Below are 26,389 nucleotides of genomic sequence, written 5' to 3' on the forward strand. Positions count from 1 at the left end.
AGGGTATTTGACAAACTATTTCAAAACAGCCGGTGTAACATTAAATATTGACCACGTTAAAAATTGATCCCATTGAGGAAAATTTAATGTTGAAATGTTGGTGGGGTCAATTCTCAACGTTGAATAAGTACCTTTTGATCATAATTTAATGGTGAAATGTTGGCGGGGTCATTTCTCAAGGTTGAAAAAGGACCTTTTGATCAAAATTTAATGTTGAAATCTTTACGGGGTCAATTCTCAACATTGAAAAAGGACTCCTGTAGTCTACTTTCAACGGGGTCAGTATTTAATGTAACACCGGCATACTATGCGAAGACAACAGATATAATGTTAGGCCGCTCGTCTCGTCAGAATTTGAAATGCTACTTATTTATTTTTAAACTGCATGTATCATTTGTCAGTGTTTATTGTGTCTGAGAATGCCGAGGAATCAGATTATGTTTATCATCGCTCTACCCTTTATTTTCCCATGACATTTAGGAAACCCGGTCTCAATCGAAAGATCTACCTTCATATTACCCAACTGCTCCGATGCTCCATCCAAATTCTTCCATATAAGCCCATAATAATTCAATATTTTGGTCAATCCTACTTTTCAATTTCAGCTCCACGTGTTTTGGTTTCCCACTTTCTGTTACTTCGATAACTTCCGTAAGCGCGTACGGCGACGAACTTTACCGATTCTTTGTTCTGAGTTTAATCAAATAAAGAGGAGCGCTCAGGTGGTTACATCAATGGAACACATTTCATGACTATATATACCCCGAAATTTGGCCATATTTTTTTATCAGTCGTCTCCACCAATTGAACAGATAGAACGCTGTCAACGTGTAACTGACAAATACAGCTCCACTGAGCTCCACTTACTGATTTTACATGTCTAAATGAAGAAAAACTGGAGAGGTACCCTACGCCGCTGTATTTATAATGGTCATTTGGAGAGCTTTCCTAGAACTACCTATATTAGATAACCTGACTCCCTCAGCTTCCAAACTTTGTGAAGATATTGTTCTACATTTGCTTTACTTGCTGTTTTTATTATATTGCTTAATCCTGACATGAAAATAAATATGCAGACTGGGTTACAGCCTTTGTCTCTTTGTAAGTAGATAAGCATGGATTGTGATCATTCTGTGTTCGGACCCTAAATCCTCAACAACTTTGTTTCGGGACCTAGGTAGCTGTGCCGGCGGAACAATACTATATCAATTGTCCTCGACTATCATACAGTCACTACTAGAAAGTTGCTTACTTCACTACTTCACGTATTTATGCAAATTACTTTGAATAATACATACAGTTTTGGTACTACATTACAATTTCAAATTCAAGTCATTGTGAAAATTTCATAAAGCTTCGACATACAATAAAGTGGCAGGGGAGTAGTTTCGAATAATGGCTCTGGCCAATTTTCATTAAAATATTTTGGGAACCGTATAATAGACTGGCATCAGTCGTTAGAGTCTTTCAAAACAAATATCTCTACCATAAAATCCTCTTTAATAGCACTTTCTTGACAAATTTACAATATCACTTATCTCTGCCTCTAACGTGTTGAGCTGAGCCTAGAGGGAATATGGTTTTCTGAGAAAATATCAGTGTCAGTATGAAAAAATTAATTAACATCATTACAGATCAACAAGATCAAAGCCTTAGTGATATCCTCTCATTGTGACTGAAGTGCGGTGTATTTAGCTTGTGAACTGCAATTAGAGGTGCTGCACTGCCGATTTCGTTAAGTAGTTAGGACAGGATAGCGGTTTTAATAAATGGACAATGAATGAAATTTTACACCGGGCAAAGTAAGAACCGCACACGATATCAAAAACCTTAATAATATCGGACAACTGTGCCTAAAGTGTTTTTCGCTCAATAGGAATGAATAGTAACTGTTTATTTAGCTTGTGAACTGCAGTTAGAGGTGCCGCACTGCCGTTTTCGTTTAGTAACGGCAGGCTGACGGTCTCCATTTGGACAAAGAATGACAAAGTGAGAACCGCACACAATATTTTAAGCCTTAGTAACACCGGTCCACAGTGACTTAAGTGTTTTAAATCAATTGCAATGGAACGATAACTTTTCATTTAGCTTGTTAACTGCAATAAAACGTGCTGCGTTGCCGAATACGTTCAGTAATTAGAGCAAGATGACGGTCTCAGTTTGAATAAAAAATTCTTCACCGGACTAATTGAGATCGGCACAGAATATTACAAGACTAAATAATATCATGTCACTGTGACTAACGTGCTTTATTGCAAACAAGCAAAAAGCTCTCTATTAAAACTTTTGTACTGCAATTAGAGGTGCAGCGCTGCCGAACTCGATCAGTATTTAGGCAGGATGAAATTGTATACAAGACAAGGTGAGAACCGCACATTATTGTTATTATATTATTTAATACAAATTTTAACTGCGCGCCTGTAAGTCGATGTTGTCCGATTACCAATGTTTTCTTTGTTCTGACAAAACCAGTGCTTATTAAAACTCAAATTTCATTGTTTAAGTAATTGCAGGTACTTATTTTAAAAACTTACTGAATTTATCGGATAAAATTCAGTCAATACGCAGTAGAAAGCCAAAATACATTTGTTCGCACATACAAACACGTAATAAAATTATACTGAACGAAACAGACAACTCGCCATTTGCTATTTGGCAATATATTCAGACTACCAAACTAAGCACACATTTAGAACAATATTTTGTAATAACTGTTCAAAATTTTAAAAATTTGAAATTAACCACAGGTATAATTTTATTCATTTATCTCTCGCACTCACATATACACAAAAGTTGAGTTTTTGAAAACGACTGAATAACATTAATATATAAGTTTTATAAAAATGCAGAGGTGCAGATTTTGACGTTTTTTCTAGAAAATGATTAAAAATCACAAAAAATGTGAAATGCTGTTTCTACATCAAGCACAACAACGCCGCCATTTTGACTTTTTGTGTTTTTCTTCCCTCAAAATGGTTTTCGCTACTTTGTAATTTCTAGAAAATTAGTGTCATTTTTGGACTTTTCAAAAAACAATGTTGAAGTCGTAAAACGATTACTAGTAATTTAATATAATTGTTTGACTTTGCTGAAAGTTATCAACAACTTATTTGTTCTAAGCGTATGCTATTTTTTTTTAAAAATTGACTTTCAGTAAATCATAATGTATTGGAAAAAAAACAACAAATGCCGGTTAGTTCTTTCTGATCAGTATACAGGCATAAATCATCGTCATCACGGAAATGACATCGTATCCGAGATCTATATGGCGGCAGGGGACTTCACTAATTGCGTTGATACCTGTGCGAGAATAAGCATAACAATGACAATTTTGAGAAATGTCAGGAAAGAGTAGAGCGACTGTACTGTATATAATTAGCACTTCATCATGCGGCATTTTAAGCCTGTCAGTTCCGTTGGTTTTATGGTTAAAATGAGTAATAAAACTCGGGTTTTAGGACACGATATTTTGTGGCAAAATTGGCCCAAAATGCACATCTTAGGCGACCCGTCCCGTATTATCTGCAAAGGAATGGCCTAAAACATATATATATTTTTAAAGCATGTAACAAGACGAAAATAATGGTGGAAAGAAACGTGTCTCATTCGAAAATCTGAGTTGAATCTAGATGGGTGGATGACCGTTTCAGTTTCGTCCGACTTCTGTTACCTCATGTAAGATTTTAGACCCGACCGTCTACACGGATCTAGGAAAATTGATTCAAGTATTCATTTATTTTACACAAAAATTACTCGTCTGCAGGAATGCTTAGTTCTATAATCATCATAAATAACCAGTTTAATGTACAGGCCTTTAAAATACAGCTACCTATTTTATCAAAAAAATAACATACCCGGGCTACAATACGAAACGGGCCCCTGCCACTGTATCAGATCTCTGTAAATTAAAGGAACAGTGTCTAAATAGCAATCCCGAGAGTGTGTTTGCGTGTGAGATTAATCAGATTTTAATAACAGCATGAGTGTATAGATTAATGTATCTGACTATTGTTAAATTAACTTATTTTTCTCTATGTTTTAGTGACATTTATTATTATTTCTATTATTATTATTGTTCCTTCTCAAGAGATGGAACACTTATGGTGAACATGTCACACTTGACTGAGCAGGTAATATATACAAGAAATGTTTCTTATCAAATTTCATACCATTTTCATAATTTTCTATTTTCAAGAAAGATATAATACAAAACATACTGCCAAGTTTAAGTGTGAAATTTCGAGATTTTAGAGAGATATAGACATTTAATTGAAGCCACCCCTTACCAAATTATTGGGTTAAATTTTGGCCCTATGGTCGCTTTATTGTAAATTTTGGTAAAAGTTTCACTTGTTTGCATTATTTTTCACTGGGATTCTGAAATATCATTCATTCCGTCATGAATAAGATCAAGAAGGATGCATTATGTGCATTTTCTGACATTCTGGAGACAAGATATTAGCTTTCTAATCCCAGAAATCGCTGCAGAAATAGGCGCATCTACTCAAAATAAAAAAAAAATCAAATTTCATGATTATTTTGCATTGGAAACACCATTTTATATCATATACGACCAATTTATGACTATTAAGACTAATTGCGATGTGTTTCGAGAAAAGTCTTATTTCAGCTCTTACAACGGTATCCGAATTCCAGTAGGGCGCCGCCATCTTGGACTCATGCATATTCATTAAAAATAGCCTCTTTGACAATTTGTGTTTACGCATCTTTAAGTCAATCTTTAATAGTGAAATACAACTACGTAATAACAGACCTACAAGAAACGATAATAAAGTTTGAGTCATAAACCTCCTAAATCTAACATGTCATAATGTAGAATAGAGATTAATCAAATGAATATGCATGATCTGAAAATAGACACCCACCCTAAAATTATTCTTCTTGGTTGCAATTCTTTGCTTTCAAAGGATCTTTTACAGATTTTATTTCATATCAACTATTATATTATTTTGACGTTAAGTATTACCATCAAATTATGCTGTACTTATAAAGTAATTCGAGATTTTTTCGCTTGTCTGTCGCTACGCACCGTCATTTCAGTTGCTTCCCTTGTTTGTATACAGAGTTGTATAACGCATTTTATTTTCACTTTTATTGAGCTATAAAATGTTTGGAACTTAATTGAATGCCTTTTTATAAGTTGTTTTGTAAGATTCAAGCTGTGAACTTTTTGTACGCATTTTTTTTTTCAAAACCACTAGAGTGTTGGTTTCTTACTTACAATGTATATATACGCCCTTGTTCTTCTAGCTTTATTTTAAGGTCCTAGACGGCCGTATATTCCGAAAATTTTATAGAACGATGGTCAATACTATTTCTTGCCCGATGATAGTATTTTGGTAGTATCGATTATCATTTATTTATTTATTTGGGTTTTACGGCGCACCAACACAGTATAGGTTATATGGCGCCAAACAGGACTACAAATTTTGGTTCAACATCTTATTTACGTCGAAATAAAAACATAAGGTATGGAATCAAAATTTGCTGGAATCACAGAGTTACTGCAAAACCAAGTGTTAAGACCCTATTAGTCGCCTCTTACGATCATGCAAGGGTAAGGCAGTGGTTCCAGTTCTTTTCATACACAGATCGTCCCAGAACCACATGGGGCTATCGATTATCAAAAGGTGAGTGATAGTTATTATAAATTGAAATAAGAATGCACGTAAACTAACAAAACACAGTTTCATAATTGTATCAACATCTGTAACATGACCCTTAAAAATATTTAATATGCGCTAGAAGGAACCTTTTGGTAAGCTTAATCTTGTTATTATTATTATTATTATCATCATCATCATCATCATCATCATCATGTTAATTCATGTATCAAATAGTAATTGTTAGAAAATTGAAATGACCAGATCGTATTGCATCGCACCCTATCATAGAATGTATTAAATAAAGGAGCATGTATGAACTATTTGCTGGTTCTGTGATTAACATATACCCGTGTCCAGTGTTTATCCATATCCGGTCTGTGGGTGGCAGAACTATAACTTCATATGACTGTTAAATTGGAAAACTTTAGAACAAAGACGTATAAATTCAACATTAATCCATATAAATTGAAAACCGTCTTGGTTTTGTAGATCACCGACATCTCACAAAATCTAGAAATCTTATATTGTTAGTAACAAATTCATTGACACCCTATGGCAAAACAATATGATTTTTTCGGGACAGTACAGGCACGGCCTGGTATACCACATAAAGAGCGGCATCAGCCTCAGTCTTGCAATCCTCGCCTCTGTCGATAAATAATATTGTTCTTATCAATTTGTAGTACTTTGGACATTACATGCTGACATAGATGTTAAATATATAATACATTGTATAGTTATTATGTGTCAACATCTTATGTATACTGACATTTTAACATTATGCACTGCCCTTCCGTTGTCAACATTTGTCTGCTGCTGTAGAATACGTCATGATTTATTTCTCTATTAGATTAAGTGCGGATGGTATTGATTGGCTTAAAGGTGCAATAAATCCGAAAACAAATTCTCCTCAGGGAAAATCCTGATGATATCAATTTAACATGTTTTCAATATTGTGAACTACTCAGTTTCCTCTTGTCGTCTATATGTATTCAAGCGATAGAAAAATAATATTTGTAAACATTGTGGGCATCAAAACCTTTCCCAGCGCACGAACGCATTCAAAAGCAGACGTCATTTGATATTTTGCATTAACTGATGATTTTTGAAATACACTGTCAATGTCAAACCTATATGGACATTTCACAATGGCTGTAAAAGAACGGATCTATACTGTAAACCAATTTAGGTATAACAATCGAAAAAACATGAAATAAAAAGAAAATGCGTTTCTTTTACATGTCACGTCAAAATATATTTCAAGCGTGTTCATATTACATTCAATTTTGATTCAGGCCTACGACATTCGTGAATAACATTGCTACTGATGCGCTGCGCTCTTAGTAGGAATAAGGGCTCCGAAAATTTGCAGGTTTGTCGGTTTTTGACCGATTTTTGACTTTTCAGACCGATTCATAAAGTGAAAAAACGAAAAAAATCGGTCCCGTAAAAATGGAGAAAAAGTATGAATTTCGGTCTGAAATCTCAATACATGATCACCTGCCAAGCAGGAAATTGTTGGTCGCACCCTCAGATTATCAATAAACTTGTCAAATGGTCTGAGTGTCACTTTGGTAATCGGTGACACAACAGTGCTCGCGTGGCACACCCTTTAATGTTTGCAGGCAGCCGACTGCAACGTGTTAAACATTTTAGACTGGTTTCCAAATGCTTCTCTATGGAAGCCGTCGGCTTCCATACTTCTGACTGGATCCAAATGCTTTTGACGGGGACCCACTTCTTCTATTTAGATCATTAGCCGACGGATTGCTTTATTTTGAACATGGGTAAAAAGAAACAAATGGTCATTGCATTTAATGAGACATCACGGAAAACCAAAAAAAAAAATTCTTTTATAATTACTTGATTTGTAAAAACTGTATGATTCATTTGGCAGTCCAGCTGAAACAAGTACAGAAAATCGTCTTTGCAACCCGACTGTACAAAAAAAATGGATCTGCAAACCCGAATGATAATGAAAACCGGAGTGGCGGACCCGGCCAGCTTATCAAATCGGTCTTAAAAACGTTTCAAAATGAAATTTTGTTTACATCATTGGAGAACATATAACTTTATAAAACGCAGTTTGCTTACTGTACAACGCCTATGAAATGAAATATCCACGGCCAACCCACGTGACCTTTAGGTATCATACACACGGGAAATTCGTTCTCAGCGTTCACATAACGTACACATTTGGTCCGCGGCAGAATACTCTAAAATACTGAGGATGTTTGGCAGAGACTTTGTGTCCAGTAAATCACTTTGACGCATTGTATTTAATAAAATTCCGTCAAGTAATGTGGAAACATCACAAAGTATCTGCCGTGTATACGGTACCGAAGTCACGTGCGTTGGCTTTTAGACTAGTTAGGTACACGGTGTCAAGAAAACAATGCCTCGGCAATTTTATCCTTGCAAGTATTTTCTCGGAAAAAACATCGAAATTTAAACAAAGTAACGATCAAATATAACACTGAATGACTGTTTACATTGTATGGTAACTCACGGTGACCGGTAAATTACTTTTAATGCATGTCATACTTATTTCTTTATTCTATCACGTTTTACAAATATGGTATATTGGTAATACGGTGGGTGGGGTAGCGCCGATGTCGTGATTTTCGTTTCGGACTAATAGAGTTCTAAAAATTTCCGGAGGATACTAGTATAATTCGATCATACACTGAAACAAAGTCCTTTCTTGGTGTGAGATATAAACTGGTACGAAAAAGAGAAAATACGACATGAATAATGATAAGACACTTATACATCGACCCCAAGAAATAAAAATTATAAAAACTTACGACCTATGATTCTGACTTACAAAACTTCGGAATATGCATTCTAAGGGCCATAACTGTAACTTAAAGTCATGCATACGCGTCCCTGTTTATTGATGAAAAATTGACATTTCATAAATAAGACCGTCGTATCTGCTACCCAGATTTTGGTCAATCTGGAAAAAAATCTACCGATGAAGCAGGCCATATCTTTCAATTTTTGGACATTATTATATTCAATATTCTTTTTTGCTTTTGAACACACAAAGTACATTGCAAAAATGATAGTAATTGGAAAACAGGACTTTTTTTATAATGTTTGTAAAACGGCGAACTGGTCACAGTATACACAACTTCAACTCGATAAGTATCTGTCAGTACTATAAATCGCTGTAACAGCTGTAAAACAACGCACACATTCTTATTTTCATTTTTCTCAACAGTAATGTGTTTCATTTGAGACACATTTTTTTTATTTCTGTTCCAGTTCCAGTTAGATTTATTACCTACATTCTTAACCCACTTATTTTCACTGCTGTCAGTGTTTTTGCAATACCAGTAGCATACTCCCAGAATATATGTACACTAGCATGAATTACAGGTTATCTACACGTTGATATCTAAACCAGAATATCTGAGATGTCTCTGGAGAAATGTTAACATAAGTAAGGATTAAGCTATGCTATATTGGAAATTCACAATTTGTGTATGTTAATGTTTAAACGCTGAAACCAGTTATGAAATTACTTCAGTTAATTGTAGTAAATACATTTCTATTTAATTCCATCATTACAAACACATGCCTTGGAGAAAAGGAAGATATAGAGTTCAAAACAGGAAAAGGGATATTAATTGGACAATTTGAACCGATAACCTTTGACGGCGTTGAAAACTACGTCACGCGATTTTTGGGAATTCCTTATGCCAAGCCTCCAGTTCGCGAAAGAAGATTCTCTCGGCCCGAACCTTACGGAGATTTTAAAGCGCCATACAACGCTACCTATCACAGACCGCCTTGTATCCAAGCATATGGTTACAGGTATCTTAGAAACATCCGGAAAAGCGAAGACTGTTTGTATCTAAATATCTACATTCCGGGTAATTTGCGTGTTCCTGTTTCAAAAATATATCCTGTGATGATCTATATACATGGAGGTGGATTTTTTGCAGGCGGTGCTGAAGTTTACTCTGGGGATATACTTAGTTCATTTAACGATGTTATTGTTGTTACTATAAATTACCGCCTCACTGTTTTTGGCTTTTTAAGCACTGGCGAAGACTCTTCTGGCAATTACGGACTTTGGGACATGAAATTAGCTATTCAATGGGTTCATGATAATATACATGAATTTAGCGGGGATGCTTCTAAAGTTACTCTATTTGGAAATTCTGCCGGTGGTGCAGCTGTTCAATACCAGGCGATAAATCCCGCTAATAAGGGTTTATTTCAAAGAATTATTTCCCAAAGTGGCAGTTGTTTTGGTTTCTGGGCGATACAAAACAACCCGGCACAAAATTTTGAAAGTTTCATAAGCGATGTAGGCTGCAAACGCAGCGAACATTCAGATATCATGCACTGCCTTCGCAGCAAAGATATGGAGTTTATAAAAGAAAAAGCTGACAGATATGTATATAAATTTGTGCCGTCAGTTGACAAAGACTTTCTCCTAGAGGACCCCGTCACTTTAAGCCAAGGACAAAGTGACAAAGGCAAGACTGCCATGAATTTCTTTTCTGGACTGGATTTATTAAGCGGAGTTGCAAGTTACGACGGCGTGTACGCATGGTTGCACTGGGATCTGCAGAATGGATTATCCAGTAGTTCTTTTAATAATTCTGTTCACAGATTACTAAACCGTGCACTGGGAAGAAAATATAAGAGAATCCCATCCATACTGATCGAATCTGTAATATATCAGTACACAGACTGGTTCCGTAAATACGACGATTTGGTAAGAGGAGACAAAATGATTGAGTTAGAGTCTGATATAACATTCTTTGTTCCTGCTATTCAAGTATCTAATGCCCATTCAAAGTTGCAATTAACCGGAGGCTCAAACAACAGTTATTTCTATGTATTCACACCAAAACCTGACTTTGCTCCAAAGCCAGATTGGTTAAAAGGGGCGACACATTTTATGGAAATGCCATATGTATTGGGTTTAGCAAAGGAGCTTATTGTGCAGTTGAGTGAAGATTATTTAGTACCGGAGCCATTTACAGTTTCTGAAAGAGACATTGAATTATCAAAGCTAATGATGAGGATTTGGACAAATTTTGCCAAAACTGGGTAAGAGCCCCTGTCAAAAATACAGTATTAATTAGATGCAGTGTAATTTCATGACCAATAAAACTGCATTTTTGCTATCAGAAGAGCTCTATATTTGTATTCACTTATCTTTTATTTCACTGGCTTTAAACAGATTAGACCTTTCGGTGAATTCTACTGGTGAAGCTATGCATTTCTGTACTTCTTCTTTTTAAGGCATTAATCTACAGATTTTGGCTAATAATGAACTTTCTTTAGAATTGAAGCTTGGTCAAATTATGAACTTTAGAACATGAATTTTTGTTTCTAAACTATTTTAAGAATGTCAAGTCAAAAAAAACACAAACCATCCCGAGTCGGGATTCTGACCCTGGTCGCAACTTTTTCCTGAGCACTGTCTTCACCAATACACCATTGAGGAATACATACTTAGCGTTCGTTAAATATAAAGCTTGATAATTAAGGCAGTTTACCTCCGGTACCACGTTACAAGCGTTTCCATAATTTATAACCTGTCAGTAGCTAAGTTTCAATGCCTTCTTAAGAAGTATAACAATCTCACTTGGAAAAGTTCTTTACTATAGATTTTTTTATGAGTTAAAGTTGCAGATCGTATCTTTTTCCAGGGACCCAAACTTGATGACTTCTGATTCTCACGAATATTTTCCAACATGGCCGCCATATACCAGTGACAAACAGATGTATCTGGAGCTGTCATATAATACAACATCAGATTCAGTGAAGGATCATTTCGTATCTTCTAGTGTTGCATACTGGGAAAATATTTTTCCGTTATTAATGGAGTGTGGTGCCTCTTCTGGCTCAAATAGTGACTTCTTTGCCTCTAAATTACGGCTTATAATATTGATAATGGTTTCCTTCTATTTTAGTAAAATTAGTCCATGACTAAACTGTGCTGATCTGTTGTTAGCAAAGCGAATACTGTAAACGGAAATATTTCACAAAAATAACAATGTAATTAAAAGAAGGTGTTAATTTTTTGTTGTTGTTGTTTTTGTCATCACTCGTATCACATAATGAATACACCCAGACGACTGCATTGGTTACAAATACTAAGTTAAACATTTTATTCGTACAACGTTTTTTGGCGTAGCTGTCTAATCCAATTTTTGACCTACTTAAACAAGCTATAAAAGCCGTAAATTTATAATAATTCTTCAGCTGATAAAAACAGCAGGAGTGACAGAAATGAATACATGCATACTTTTAATTGGCTGAAATTAATATACTGTTTCACAAAAAGTTTCGTTACATTTCAACAGAGCGTTACCACGGGTGGTAAACGCGCAATCCAATTCCCACTGGGAATACGTTAAAAATGGGTTGCGCGGCTTCCGGTGCTGGTGTTGCGCATCAATATATACAAAATCGAGGTAGGTGGGTTTTTGTTTTTGTAAATAATGACACATTTAAAAGTGCTTTCGAAAAAAAGCAAAATGCTATTCGACACAAAAATGAATAAAGATCATATGTGTGAAATACCAACTTATTAATTTAAGAATCAGCCCTGTTATCACGAAAACTCTGCTGGCTCGAGCTGTCAAAAAAGCATGGAATCATGAAAAATGCAAATTTGCTAACTCTTATGCCTTCTTTCTGGAAATGTGACGCTTCTAATGATCAAACGCGTGTAAAACAGCCATGAATATTACATACACTTGAATGAACTGTTGCTTTTGGGGGAAAGATTGGCAAAAAATAATCGGGAATGGGGTTGCGCCCCGGGAATGGAGTTGCGCGTATACATTATATACATTATGATGTATACGAGCAACTCCATGCCCGGTGTGCAACCCCATTCCCGATTATTTTTTTGTCTATTATGTCTCCGTAAGCAGGATTCGAAGCAAATATTTTTGATATTCGTTACATTATATCTGTTGAGTTATCATAAAAAGCATCAGATGTCCTCAGATTAGGCATATGAGGTCAGGAACTTCCATTTTTGTTGATTTCATACTTTTTTCACGCTTCGTGTCACCCGAGTTTTTGTGATAATAGAGCCGAATCGTAAATTACAAACCAGATATTTTACATATATGATGTATTATCATATTTGTGTCGAATAGCATTTTGCTTTTTTCGAGAAAAATTATTCTTGTCCCTTACTAAGCAAAATCATAACTTCACATACCTCAATTTCGTCTTTTTTTACGCGCAACACCAGCACCGGACGTTGCGCAACCCATTTTAAGCGTATTCCCGGCGGGAATTGGATTGCGCGCTTACCACACGTGGTTACGTAGATGCTGTAGATATTGTCGCTAATGACGCCTATCGGAGAAGCACAGTAAATTACTAACAAGTAGACAGGAGCTAGGTATTTTTACACGTGATATTAGAGTTTTACCTGAATGATAACTGGTTTTAGCAAAGGAATCTTGGAACTCAAAATTTGTGTAACTATTTATGTAAAGTGTAGTTGACGGTCGCGGTGAGCTCGGCTTACTAGTACACAATTATAGTCATAAATTCAAGTGTTTGATATGACTTTGAATTTCAAATGTCGCAAGTTTGCTGGTATATCTACCGAAAAGTGTCAGAAATGCAGTATTTATTTGAAAATGAAATTGCACAGGAATATTCGAACTCTTTTGTAAAGCGTCATAATTTGTCAAGAGGATAAGCATTTCTTATGTAAACAACGCGCGGGCTATACAGCAATCTAACATTTTTTAAACATTAAATCCCCACCAACGCCGAATGTTTTAAAAATATTTCTTGTTTTCCTAAAACGAGTCCCTTTGTGCTTATTGCGACTTCTACGTCAAGATACTCCGTCAGGGTATTTGACAAACTATTTCAAGACAGCCGGTGTAACATTAAATATTGACCACGTTGAATATTGATCCCATTGAGGAAAATTTAATGTTGAAATGTTGGCGGGGTCAATTCTCAACGTTGAATAAGTACCTTTTGATCAAAATTTAATGGTGAAATGTTGGCGGGGTCATTTCTCAACGTTGAAAAAGGACTCATGTGGTCTACTTTCAACGGGGTCAGTATTTAATGTAAACACCGGTGCATACTATGCGAAGACAGCAGATATAATGCTAGGCCGCTCGTCTCGTCAGAATTTGAAATGCTATTTATTTATTTTTAAACTGCATATATCATTTGTCAGTGTTTATTGTGTCTGAGAATGCCGAGGAATCAGATTATGTTGATCATCGCTCTACACTTTATTTTCCCATGACATTTAGGAAACCCGGTCTCAATAGAAAGATCTACCTTCATGTTATCCAACTGCTCCGATGCTCCACCCAAATTCTTCCATATAAGCCCATAATAATTCAGTATTTTGGTCAATCCTACTTCTCAATTTCAGCTCCTCGTGTTTTGGTTTCCCACTTTCTGTTACTTCGATAACTTCCGTAAGCGCATACGGCGACGGACTTTACCGATTCTTTGTTCTGAGTTTAATCGAACGAAGAGGAGCGCTCTAGTGGTGACATCAGTGGAACACATTCCAAGACTATATATACCCAGAGATTTGGCCATAATTTTTTATCAGTCGTCTCCACCAAAGTTACAGATAGAACGCTGTCAACTCGTAACTGCCAAATACAGCTCCACTGAGCTCCACTAACTGATTTTACATGTCTACATTTTTTGTAAAAGAAGGAAAACTGAAAAGGTACCCTATTCCACTGTCTTTATAATGGTCATCTAGAGAGCTTACCTAGAACTACCTATATTATATAACCTGACTCCCTCGGCTTCCAAACTTAGTGAAGATATTGTTCTACATTTGCTTTACATGCTGTTTTATAATATTGCTTAATCCTGACATGAACATAAATATGTAGACTGGGTTACAGCCTTTGTCTCTTTGTAGTAGATAAGCCTGGATTGTGATCATTCTGTGTTTGATCCCTAAATCCTCAGCAACAGTACTGTTCCCGGACCTAGGTATGTGTGCCGGCGGAACAATACTATATCAAGGCAGCTGTAAGGGCTCAAATACGTCCCTTAACCAGTTTAAAGCAAAGAAAATCGTCCTCGGCTACCATACAGTCACGACTAGAAAGTTGTTTACTTCGCTACATGAAGTATTTATGCAAGCGCTGAATTATGTATTACTTTGAATAATAATACATACAGTTTTCGTTCTCCGGTACTCCTGCACTATAACTTCAAGTTCAAGTAATAGTGAAAATATCATAAAGCTGCGACATGCATTTAGGTGGCAGGGGAGGACATTCGAATTATGGCTCCGGCAAAAAAAATGGGAACCTTTGTTCAAAGCGTATTAGTATTATTTTTTTATTACTGAAAGTAAATTCTCATAGGAATCAATGTGTACATGCATGTAGCAGATGCGAATATTTGGCTACACTTTGATTCATAAATTTTGTGAGTTAATATTTCTGGACGCAGATTTAAACGAAGCAGTGTGTTTTCTGTAGCAAAACGACAGTTTCTTTGGCCTGCTTTTCTCCCAATACTCACTGAATTACAAACACTTTTCTCAGCAGGGAGGGCTTTCAACCTACGTGCTGATCTATATGAAAACAAAATCAAATTATATTAAAAGTACACAAAAAAGTGTATGACATGTGTGGGAAATAAGGAAAATATGCCCAAATTTCCTTGATTTTAAGACGGGACGGTGGTAGGTTTAAATTCCTACTTATTTTAGAGATGATCCCATAGGTCTAAATCAATAGTGTCATTTTGAAGCACACATTACTGCCATATTAAAAAATAAAGCTCAAGTGCTGCTACTTTTTATCTGATTGAAAGAATACGGAAACCTATGGGTATCCAGGACGTGCTTCAAATTTTGGAAAAACTTGCTCCGCTGCAACCTGTAGGAAAAATGAAGCTAACAAAATTTTGCGTGCGGCCTGTTACTTTATCAGACAGGCAATGTTCTACATCGGTACCATCTGATTTACATTATATCTTACGCAGATTCCATTAGGTAATTCCAGTCATAGAATTTATTGTACGTGGCATTTGTTCTCTGCTTTTGACAGGCGTTCTTGTATGAAAATATGAAAATGCAACTTTCCAGAATTTAAGTGAGTTAAAGACAGTGACATTGGTAAAAATGTCAGCTAGGAAAGCTGTTGTTACTACCAATGGTTATGAGAGTCAGCATTTTAAATATATAACACATAGGACAGAAGATATTTGTTTACATTTTTCTTCCTTTTATCAACGTAACGTCACAACTATTACTGTGCCAGACACTTTCGCTACTGTCGTCGGAAAATTTGAAACGTACAACTATGAACAGAAGTACTCGAGCTGTCTTCATAAGCCCTTGTATGCAGCTAGAAGTCAATAAGGAGACAAGAAAGTCATCGCAAACATGCACAAAATACGGCTCCTGCAGTAATGTGAACATACATGAGCTTCAAGAAACCTGGTGTGTTAGGCAGAAGGCAACAACGTTATTAACTAGCACTGAACTACAGTAACTCTGAAGCTACTAGCTGTGCAATGGCACTTCCCCTTTACCAAACCCTGCTTAAATTGATCCTGTAAATAATGGTTGCCGGAGTAAAAGGCATTGATGTAAGGATTCTATACACAACCCTTTTAGTATGCGAAAGAACATGGATTCCATCTCATATATTTCAGCGCTAGATGCTACCGCCACAATGTCCGGATTAAAATTCTAACAGATAACAGGTACACTAATACATTTCTCTAGTTCCAATCGGCTCATAACGAACGGCCGGTGCTAATTGTAAGAAAGGGCAGAACATGACACAGACGAGCGTATGTTCAAGTCATATTTTGGACAAATGTTGGAATAGAAATTATTCATCCTCATACCTTGTATTTTTATCAGTTTTAGTGATAAATATTTTAGCTTTATATGATAAATGTATTTGATAATAAACTTTTTTCACTTCTCAGAAAATTAATTTGCTTAGGCTCAGCACCGTTTTTCAATATATTTGAATCTATTTTGTTATTTGTTTTGTTCACATTTGTGTTTTTAATTTAGATTTAATCATATTTTATTGCTCATATATACATACAAGTAGATACATAGAATTACAAAAATACAAAAGCAAATGGGTTGGGCAACAAGTTCTAACAACATTACATTAAGCCCTTCCCAGGTGTTTTTAATAAACGGGCTATGTTCTTGTCAGTTTAACTAAAAGAGCGTACCGTACAAGCGATTTTATATGGCAACTGATTTCTACTAGTTGGCGCTCTTCAAACGATAGAACGATAAATAAGCGCGGCGATACGACAAACGCGGTTTTTGCGCGCTAGTTTGTCGTTTAGCCAGGTTGGCGTGTTGTCGCAGCACGCCAGAACCACTGGCGCCAGACCAGAAAGAAAATGCCTCTGTACATGTTATACCCTACCCCTAGGTATTCTATAAGAACCATGGTCATGAACGGGAAAATATACTAACCCGTTTCAATCGTACATTTCTCAAACGCACAGTTCGGTGAATGGGTACCTAGTATATTGAACAATTCCAACGTGCACCAGTCACATTGTCTCAATATTCCGTATTGCTGAGATTATCAACATATTTTATGCTTTCGTCAACGTTACAGAAAAAACTTGCGTGACCTTCCCTAATGAACATCCGGTCTAGAGGTCACGGCAGTGCACATGTTAGGCGAAACGTAAACAAACAAAAACAGAATTTAAAAAATCACATCTTGTATATGCTTTTTAATTTGAAATCGTACATTGGTCTACATCTGTTCTGTTTATTTTATTCATTTTGCACATTTATTTATTTTCACATATCTGCGAACACGTGTAGTAAAATGACGATTGACATACATATTCACAACAGCCAGTCAGAACGGTTTTGTAATCTAGAACGGAACTTCACCAGGGAAGGTCATGCAAGTTTTTTGTGTAACGTTGAAAAAACTATAAACTACGCGTTGTCTTTGTAAGATAAGAAGTATTGAAGAAATGTGACTGGTACACAGTGGAAGATAAATTACCACTTGTTTGATATCCATAGTACACATTTACCGAACTGCGTGCTTTAGGTATGAAATGCGCGATTGAAACGGGTTAGTATATTTTCTCCTTCATGACCATGGTTCTTATAAAATACCTAGGGGTAGGGTATAACATGTACAGAGGCATTTTTCTTTCTGGTCTGGCGCCAGTGGCCAGAACAAACTGATGGCAAAAATCAGCCACCATAATTTTACCTGTTTTGTAAACAATAATATTTTGATGCAAAACAACATTGTGTATTGAAGACTTGATAGATATCTAGCTTGATTTTATCATTGACAAACAATTTCTGCCATTAACGTACTTGTGAAAAACGCCATACCAATATAGGGATAATACACGTTTTTTTGTGTATTAACGTCTGCAGAAGCCCGCGGGATTGTTTGTGACCGAGACCGAAGGTCGAGGTCACAAACATATCCCAAGGGCTTCTGCAGGCGTTAATACACAAAACAAACGTGTATTGTCGCTATTCTTGCATAAAAAACATTACACAACGACTAAATGCATTGTTTTCATATGTGATGACTTGACGATTCCGGTACATTTTTTATTTACCATTCTTGTTGTTCTTGGAAACGGTAAACATGTTTTAAATATCCATAACCGGGGCACACATAACAACAACACTACTAAAAGCGTGAATTGAAGGTTTTTGAGCATCTTATTTTTATTTTTAGTTATTACAAACGTTACATTACACATAATGTTGCATATAACTTAAAAATTTGATAAACAGGAACACAATTATTTTAAGAATAACAACTTTACATTCGAATTATTTTGAGTACGAACAAACAGAGTACGGATGAGTACGAAGCTAGTGACTAGCTTTCGAGGTTTATTATATGAATTCTGCGAATAATCAGGTAAAAACAAACCGACTGATACTAACAAAAATCATTAATATAATACCTAAAAACGGGCAATAGCACAAGTTACACGCGACACTTATTTATTCACTTTTATTTACAATAACTGAACAGACGCTTTGTAAAGGGAGTAAACTCTAAGAGAAGCTAGTGCGTACATTGATGTGGGGCAGTACGTTTGGGGTTGGAATCTGATACAGCTGAACATACTATGGATTACATTGTATCTATAATGCTACAAGAAGAGGTTATTATGGAAGAAACAAGATGCAGATGCCAAATATCAGTCTGCGCAGAAATACAAACATACGTCCCTGGCAAAGCATTTCAAAAATAAAAATCATGTATTAACAGCACGTGAATTGCCTTGTTTGCACACGATTTTTCTCCCGTTTATACATGGGCGGATCCAGCGAAAAAAGTAGTTTTTATGCAAGAATGAGTAATCTTACCTTTTTATCTTTATACAGTACTAACAAAAATGGGTAAAATGATTTCATCATGAACGTACAATCTCTGTTAATTGGAATACAACATAACGGGATCAAATAAAATAAGTGAGTTTCACCTATACACAAGTAATATAAAATAAACAAAACAACGATGTTTAGATATGATGACTATGGTATCAACCATTCCTTAAAACTGCTTGAAATACTATCGTTACTATATTATCGTTTGACCTCTGACATCTCGGGCAACGAAGAAACGTAGTGCGTAACATTATATCCCGTACTTTCCTCCTTATCTAATACCCAATATTAATATTGCCCCCTCTAGTGCATCCTAGGTGCAGTAAAATTTACTAACTAGCTATGTGACCATTTAATACGTTTGAAGAAAAAAATCGGCTATGAATACATTTGGAATTATTTTATTTATATTTGGAGTACTTACTAATTACGGTTATGGACAGTTTTCTCTTAACGGTAAGTACTTCTCTGTTTGGGCAGCAGACTTTCAGACTATTAACTGAGCGAGAGAAAACGCTGGTCGAATAGTTAATCAAACTATTAATAAAAAAGTAATACTTCACAAGCAAATTGGATGCAAGCAAATTATGTTTCAACTTTGTAACATTTAGCCGCTAAAATCAAGTTTCAAGTTTCAAAGTTTATTGGCAAATCGGCATAAATACAATACCTTTGGCCATTAAACAATTTAAGTACAGTACAGATGGCCAACATTTACTTCACAAGTCAAAGAGAACACGTCTCCTCGATATAATTTTCAAATGCAGTTCCAATATTTTACAATTTGAAGACGTCTCCTGTTATACTGGAATAAACCGCGGCAATTATTCAGTAACATAGTTGTAGGCCTAGTCGTTATATTAAAATAAGCACAAATTTTGATTAACACAGCAGCAGTCGTTATATCGGAATAAGCGCAGTGACTCGGTTGTTATAATGGAATAAGCGCAGTTGTACAGTAACAGTAACAGTTGTTATATTGAACGCAGTAACAAAGCAACATTCGTCATATTAGAAAAAGCACAGTTACTTAGTAACACGGTAACAGTCATTATACTGGAATAAGCGCGGTTACTCAGTAACAAAGCAACAATCGTTATATTGAAATAAGCGCAGCTATTCAGTGCAACAATCTTAATTTTAGAATAAGCGCAGTTTTTCAGTAACAAAGCGCAGTAACAAATGAACATCCTAATACTGGAACAAGCGCAGTTACTCAGTAACACAGTAACAATCGTAATTTTAGAATAAGTACAGTTTTTCAGTATCAGTCGTTTTGTTAGAATAAGCTTAGTTATGCAGTAACACAGTATTACAGTCGATATATCGGAATAAGACCAGTTATTCAGTGCCACAGTAAAATTCATTATATTGAAATAAGCGCAGTTATTCAGAAACAGTCTTTATATTGAAATAAGCGCAGTTATTCAGTAACAGTCGTTTTATTTAAATAAGCGCAGTTATTCAGTAAGAGTATTTTTATCGAAATAAGCGCAGTTATTCAGTAACAGTCGTTATATTGGAATATGTTTACTTAGTAACAGACGGGCCTTATTATATATTAGAGAAATCAATAAAAAAAAAAAAAAAAAAAAAAAAGAAAACTGTCAAACTGAGGAACTCAATGCGTACCAAGATAAAGAGATACATTTTGAAAGCATGATTAGATTGCATTCGGATCAACATACTGTCTTTCGGATTTTAGATATTTAGAATTAATATGTATTGCAAGTAAATTTTTGTTAGATTCAAAACGACATTAACGTAAAAACATACCTTATAAAAATGCAGTATACTTGTTGAAACTTAAATCCTGATATTGTAGGTTTGAACTTCTTTTCTGAATTTTCCTATAGACCTTAGCCAACTTATTCATGATAACTGTTAGAATATATGCCATTGAGTTTGGTCTAAATCTATTAAATTTTCTAAATTAAAATAATGCAAAGATGCCAAATTGTGTAAAGATTTTAAAATACGCATAAATGTCCGTGAAACATTATTTTGTTGGTTTGAAATTTATATTTATTTAATTACTTTTGCTAATAGAATGGTTTTCACTACCGAGGAAGAATAGACCACACTTGTAAGTAAGACCAGAAGTAGATTAAAGATTATTTCATTCCATCGTCAGTGAGAACGTATTTTATGTATTTATTTTCTAATTGTTTTACTGATATGTCATCGACATAATTTTGGCAAAAAAAATGATTTTTTATTAAAATTTTCGCTAAAATTGTCATACATGTAACCGCCAATGATATGGGTTTTGGAACCTCAAAATCGGATAAAAGTACCTTCTTGGTACACATCTTAAGTTCTGGTCTCTTCTAAAGATATTTTCGTCGAGTTTTCAAATAGGTCGGTGTAACCTCAGTGAAAAATGTCATAAATATGTGTGTCCAAAGCAATGACAACTGTAATAGGTTATCAAATCTTAATGCTCGTTATCAAAAGTAGGATAAAGATTGAGTGGACATTGCGATAACAGAAGAAAATGAAAAGTTGTTACATGACGGTCAACGCCGATATATAAATACAACTGCGTCAATCTTGCCAAGGGGTAACTGACCTTTGTTGGCGTACACTGTGACGGTTAATTTAATTTTTATTGTTTTGATGGGTCATCTTAAATTTGAATGTACGGTGGTTATACGTTTACTGCAGGCAAAACTTACTTGAACATTGGCTTCGGATGAATGTTGTCTCTCGAATAGTTATCTTAGTTTATTACTTAATTGTAGTTATATTTAATGAAGCCTTTTCGTGTAAAGTTCCCCTAATAATTTTGTGGCATTTAAGTAGTCCTTTTATAATGTTTAATAGAATTGTAATCGATCAGTCCTGCCATGATTACAAACCTTCAAAAATCACTCTGAAAGTAGAAACAAATAAGATAAGATAATATTCAAAAATGTTTTTATTTTCTGAAAATCTTACAGCAATAAATGATATTTTCTAGATATTTCTTTATTTCCTGAAAATATTTTAGCACACAATTTCGCATTAATGCTCGAAACTGCCACGAAACCATGTTTCACGAAAATATTGTAAACGTTCAAGCAAATTTTCTACATTTTCCTGAATACTATCGCAATAATATATTTTTTCTAGATATGCATTTTATTTCCAGGAAGCTCTAGGCTTTTGATATAAACTTTTTAGAAAAAGTTCGAAATACATTGTATCAAGATATTTTTTTGAAAGTATCGAGATAGCTATCTAGCTATAATAGGTAGCAACTGCGGACACTTTAACGCAAAACGTATCGAGATAAATGAATAATGGTATGTAAATTATCGCAATAATATTTTCATTAAACTATCGACTACCGAGATAATCTTTTCAGAAAACTTAATTTTATCAATACAACATCTTTAAGTATGGCAATCTCGTGGCAGAAATATGCTACCATAGTTTTCATAATGAATGGGCATTACGGAATTACCGGGATTCTACTCGTATTTGTCTGCGGTCTCAGCCACAGGTGCCCGTCCAGTCTTGGTGCCCATATGGGTGCCGCCCCCTCCAAAAAAAAAAAAAAAAAAAAAAAAAAAAAAAAAAAAAAAAAAAATTTAAAAACACTGTTTTAAGCCTAAAACGAAAAAAAAAATTTTTTTTGAATTTTTTTTCCCCCTATATATACTCTTATATGGAAAAGGTGCCTGTGTTGCCGTAACGCTGTGGAACAACCAAAATGTCCAGTTCAGTACCAATGCAAGCTACCCTGCTGCAATTTACACATCATGCATTTATAAAATAGTAAACAATCCTATTCTACCTAGTAAACAGCCTTAAATAACTTACATTTAAATTCAAACAAGCCAAATTGTCTAGACACTTGCAAAATAACAGTGACGATCGGCCATTTTGTTTCAAAACGAAAGTAGAAAACCTTTTCCGTTGTTTGCGTCTTAGAATTTAAATGTAAGTTATTTAAGGCTGTTTACTAGGTAGAATAGGATTGTTTACTATGTTATAAATGCATGATGTGTAAATTGCAGCAGGGTAGCTTGCATTGGTACTGAACTGGACATTTTGGTTGTTCCACAGCGTGTCCTAGTAAACCTCCATAGCGTTACGGCAACACATGCACCTTTTTCCATATAAGAGTATATATAGGGGGGGGAAAAAAAATTCAAAAAAAATTTTTTTTTCGTTTTAGGCTTAAAACAGTGTTTTTAATTTTTTTTTTTTTTTTTTTTTTTTTTTTTGGAGGGGGCGGCACCCATATGGGCACCAAGACTGGACGGGCACCTGTGGTCTCAGCTAATACGACCGACCTCGAATCTGTCAGAAAGTCATTTTAAAAACACATTTCTTAACATCAATGTATGGATTCGAATAACCATAAAAGAATTTATTTATGATATTATGGTATTGTATATTACTAAAGGATGTTCCGAGGGCTGGATTAGCAATGCCGCACAATGTTACAGCTTCGTGGCCAATAACCCACTGATTATAGAGGAGGCAGACTCATATTGTTGGGTAAGTAATTCATATGCATTCAAATACTATTCAAATGCGCATGTCAAAATTTATACATTTACTTCGACAGCCTGTTGGTGACACGTTAGATCATTACATACTATCTCGTGTGTGTGACTTGTACATCTTCTGCGCATGATTTACTCTCTCGTGCATACAACATGCTATCTCGCGCAAGACTTATTGCCTCGTGCACAAGATTTTAAAAATCATTTATCACACCCGGGTTTTATAATACCAGCTCATATTTTTCACACACCTGTGGAGAATAAGGCTTCCATATGTTACGTATATGTTCGTCCAAAATCACATCTTTCAGACGGATTCTGCCCATGGCTTTTAGTGTTGAAACGTGTCTATGACACCATGTTATCATCATCAGCAGCATCATCGTCGTCGTCATCGTCATCGTCACCATCGCCGTCGTCGTCGTCATCATCATTATCATCATCATCATTTGGAGGGGCAGATATATCATTTTATCATCATCATCGTCATCATCATCATCATCGTCGTCGTCGTCATCGTCAACACTCGCACGCTATTGCAAATGCATCAAACAAACATGTGTAACAGTTCTTTGAAAATGGTGAGTTTTTAAAGGTGTTTGACTGTCCGGAAGTGGGGCCCATTTAGGCAGTCCTTTTCCGGAATTCAATGTTTATATTAGTATACTGACACTTGTTTTGTAGCTTTTGTAATGATAGCGTGTATATTACTCTACAAAACAAGTGTCAGTATACTGATATAAACATTGAATTCCGGAAAAGGACAGCCTAAAGGGGCCCCACTTCCAGACAGTCAAAAATATCTTTAAAAACCCACCATTTTCAAGGAACTGTTACACATGTTTGTTTTGATGCATTTGCATTAGCGTGCGAGTGTTGAAATTTCACATACCTAGGTGGAACACAGTTTTCAGCAATTGTTTATTTTTATTTCTTTACAAATGGCATTCATTTTCAAAGGGGGACAACTTTTTCAGAATATTTTCAATACGGGACAGTACGACAGAACATGTAATGGTCAGGTAAAATATTAGTAACAATGTTGTTCGTTTATAAAATATTTCTGTGTTTTGGTGATATACTCCTAAACCTTAAACCACAATTAAAATGCATGAAATATTTCTTCTCTTGAAAACCATAAAATGAAAACTTCAGATATGACACGAATTTCGCAATACACAAACATTTAACAACAATAGGAAGATCAAACGTGGCAGCGGCCAAGCCTGAACAACTATTTTTCGACCAAAGTCAAATACTGAGTGTACTTAACAGTAACACACTAAATGTAAACATCTTAAATATCTCGTTATCAACAATGTTATTCAACTATGTAAAATATTTTACTCACTATATCCTACAACTATGATTCCTACATGATTCAAACGAGATAGTTGTGTAGTCAGCCACGATAAAATTATGAATGATATTTTTTTTCCCGTCGGAAATGCCCTTATTGTTCGCCGGAATAACTAAATCAACTGCTCGTGTTTTAAATTGTATTAAAATGCGTTTAAATAATGGTTACTGCATTTTGACGCAAGCAAAAGCTTATTGAAAATGTATAATGCAACCCCGATCGTCACATATGTAAAAAAGTTTCTTTCGTCAAAAATTATTAACAAACTATTTTCTGTTCAAACGTTTAAGATACAAGAAGTTTCTCTGTTACTATTTTTCACTTTTTCTTACAGGTGTACGGCGCAAAACTTTTAGTCATCAACAGTTACGCGGAACACGTGTTTATTGCAGACTGGCTGCAACAAAATGACATCTTATTGTAAGTATTTGGGATAATTCTGTCGTCTATTTCCCATAAAAATGGGTCGTAATTCGTAATGCATACAACCTGTTTGTAGTTCTTATGTCGCATGTGTTAATGCAATATAACGCAAGTGCTTCATTTGTTAATGTAATGTGTGTATTCAATACAACCTTTGTGGTATATGTGTTAATGCAACTTGTTATTTGAATGCATATATTTATGCTTTGGATTATTGCAGTATGTTCCTGCAATAAAGCCTTTATGGTTCATTAATTAATGCAATGTAGTCAAAATGAAGCATTATGTCACTATGTGTATGCAAAACGTACATTTTAATTAATTATTACATACTCGTTTCTATTTCCCTTAAAGTTACAATGGAACCGAAAAGGTAAATATCTTTCCATACACTGACGCCTGAATTTCATATCGGGTGCGTGACATAATTTAATGTGTCGTTTCATAAATTCTTTTATTTAGTTCAGTATTGTCAGTCTTTTTCAGGCTGAGGAACAAATTCATAATTTCCTTAACATTACATTTATACCTGTAGATACGTATGTAATAAAAAGGTTATTATCTCTGCATCGGGAAATAAGCACTCGTTCTTTAGCGGAAGAATATTGCGCTCCTAAAGTCGCGCAGTATTTTTGCATATTTCCCGACCTATAAATGTAACCTACGTGGTACATTTGCCAGTTAATATATGTGATAGATGCGTTAAGCCAGTTAATATATGTGATAGATGCGTTAATGCAATATAACCAATGTGGCACATCTGTTATTGCAATATTTTTACAATGCAGTAAATGTATTTATGCATAATCTCTGTGGTACATGCGATAATAGAATATAACATATGTAGTACATTATTTTGTTAATACAATATTATGACAACTAAGTTGAGATATGCGGCACACGTGTTAACGGAATATGAACTATGCGGTGCATGTGCTATTTCAATAAAATTTATGTGATATATTTACTTATTGAATATCGCTTATATTTTACATCAGGGAATGTAACATAACTTTTGTAACACATGTGTTAATACAATAACTTGTCTATAGTACCAATAACCACATGTGTGTCAGCTAATAAATGTATGTTATTCCGG

The 26,389-nt window shown here is 35.1% G+C and overlaps 2 protein-coding genes across 2 annotated transcripts in view; both read left to right on the top strand.

The window, feature by feature from the left end:
* The first annotated feature begins 8,999 nt into the window (after nucleotides 1-8,999).
* Nucleotides 9,000-11,680, top strand: LOC123527435 (acetylcholinesterase-like). Its single transcript, XM_045306886.2, has 2 exons — nucleotides 9,000-10,700; nucleotides 11,306-11,680. The coding sequence occupies exons 1-2, from the start codon at nucleotides 9,148-9,150 to the stop codon at nucleotides 11,583-11,585; spliced, it is 1,833 nt and encodes a 610-aa protein (XP_045162821.2). The 5' UTR covers nucleotides 9,000-9,147; the 3' UTR covers nucleotides 11,586-11,680.
* Nucleotides 11,681-19,276: 7,596 nt separating this feature from the next.
* The window catches only part of LOC123527436 (contactin-3-like), a 28,363-nt gene continuing 21,250 nt past the window's right edge, over nucleotides 19,277-26,389 (top strand). The window contains exons 1-3 of the mRNA XM_053523364.1: nucleotides 19,277-19,464; nucleotides 23,405-23,499; nucleotides 25,202-25,287. Of these exons, the coding sequence (XP_053379339.1) occupies nucleotides 19,389-19,464; nucleotides 23,405-23,499; nucleotides 25,202-25,287 (257 nt within the window). The 5' untranslated portion in view covers nucleotides 19,277-19,388. The remainder of the gene's footprint in view (nucleotides 19,465-23,404; nucleotides 23,500-25,201; nucleotides 25,288-26,389) is intronic.

This window comes from Mercenaria mercenaria, chromosome 14 (assembly GCF_021730395.1).
Source record: "Mercenaria mercenaria strain notata chromosome 14, MADL_Memer_1, whole genome shotgun sequence".
NCBI classification, from domain to species: domain Eukaryota; kingdom Metazoa; phylum Mollusca; class Bivalvia; order Venerida; family Veneridae; genus Mercenaria; species Mercenaria mercenaria.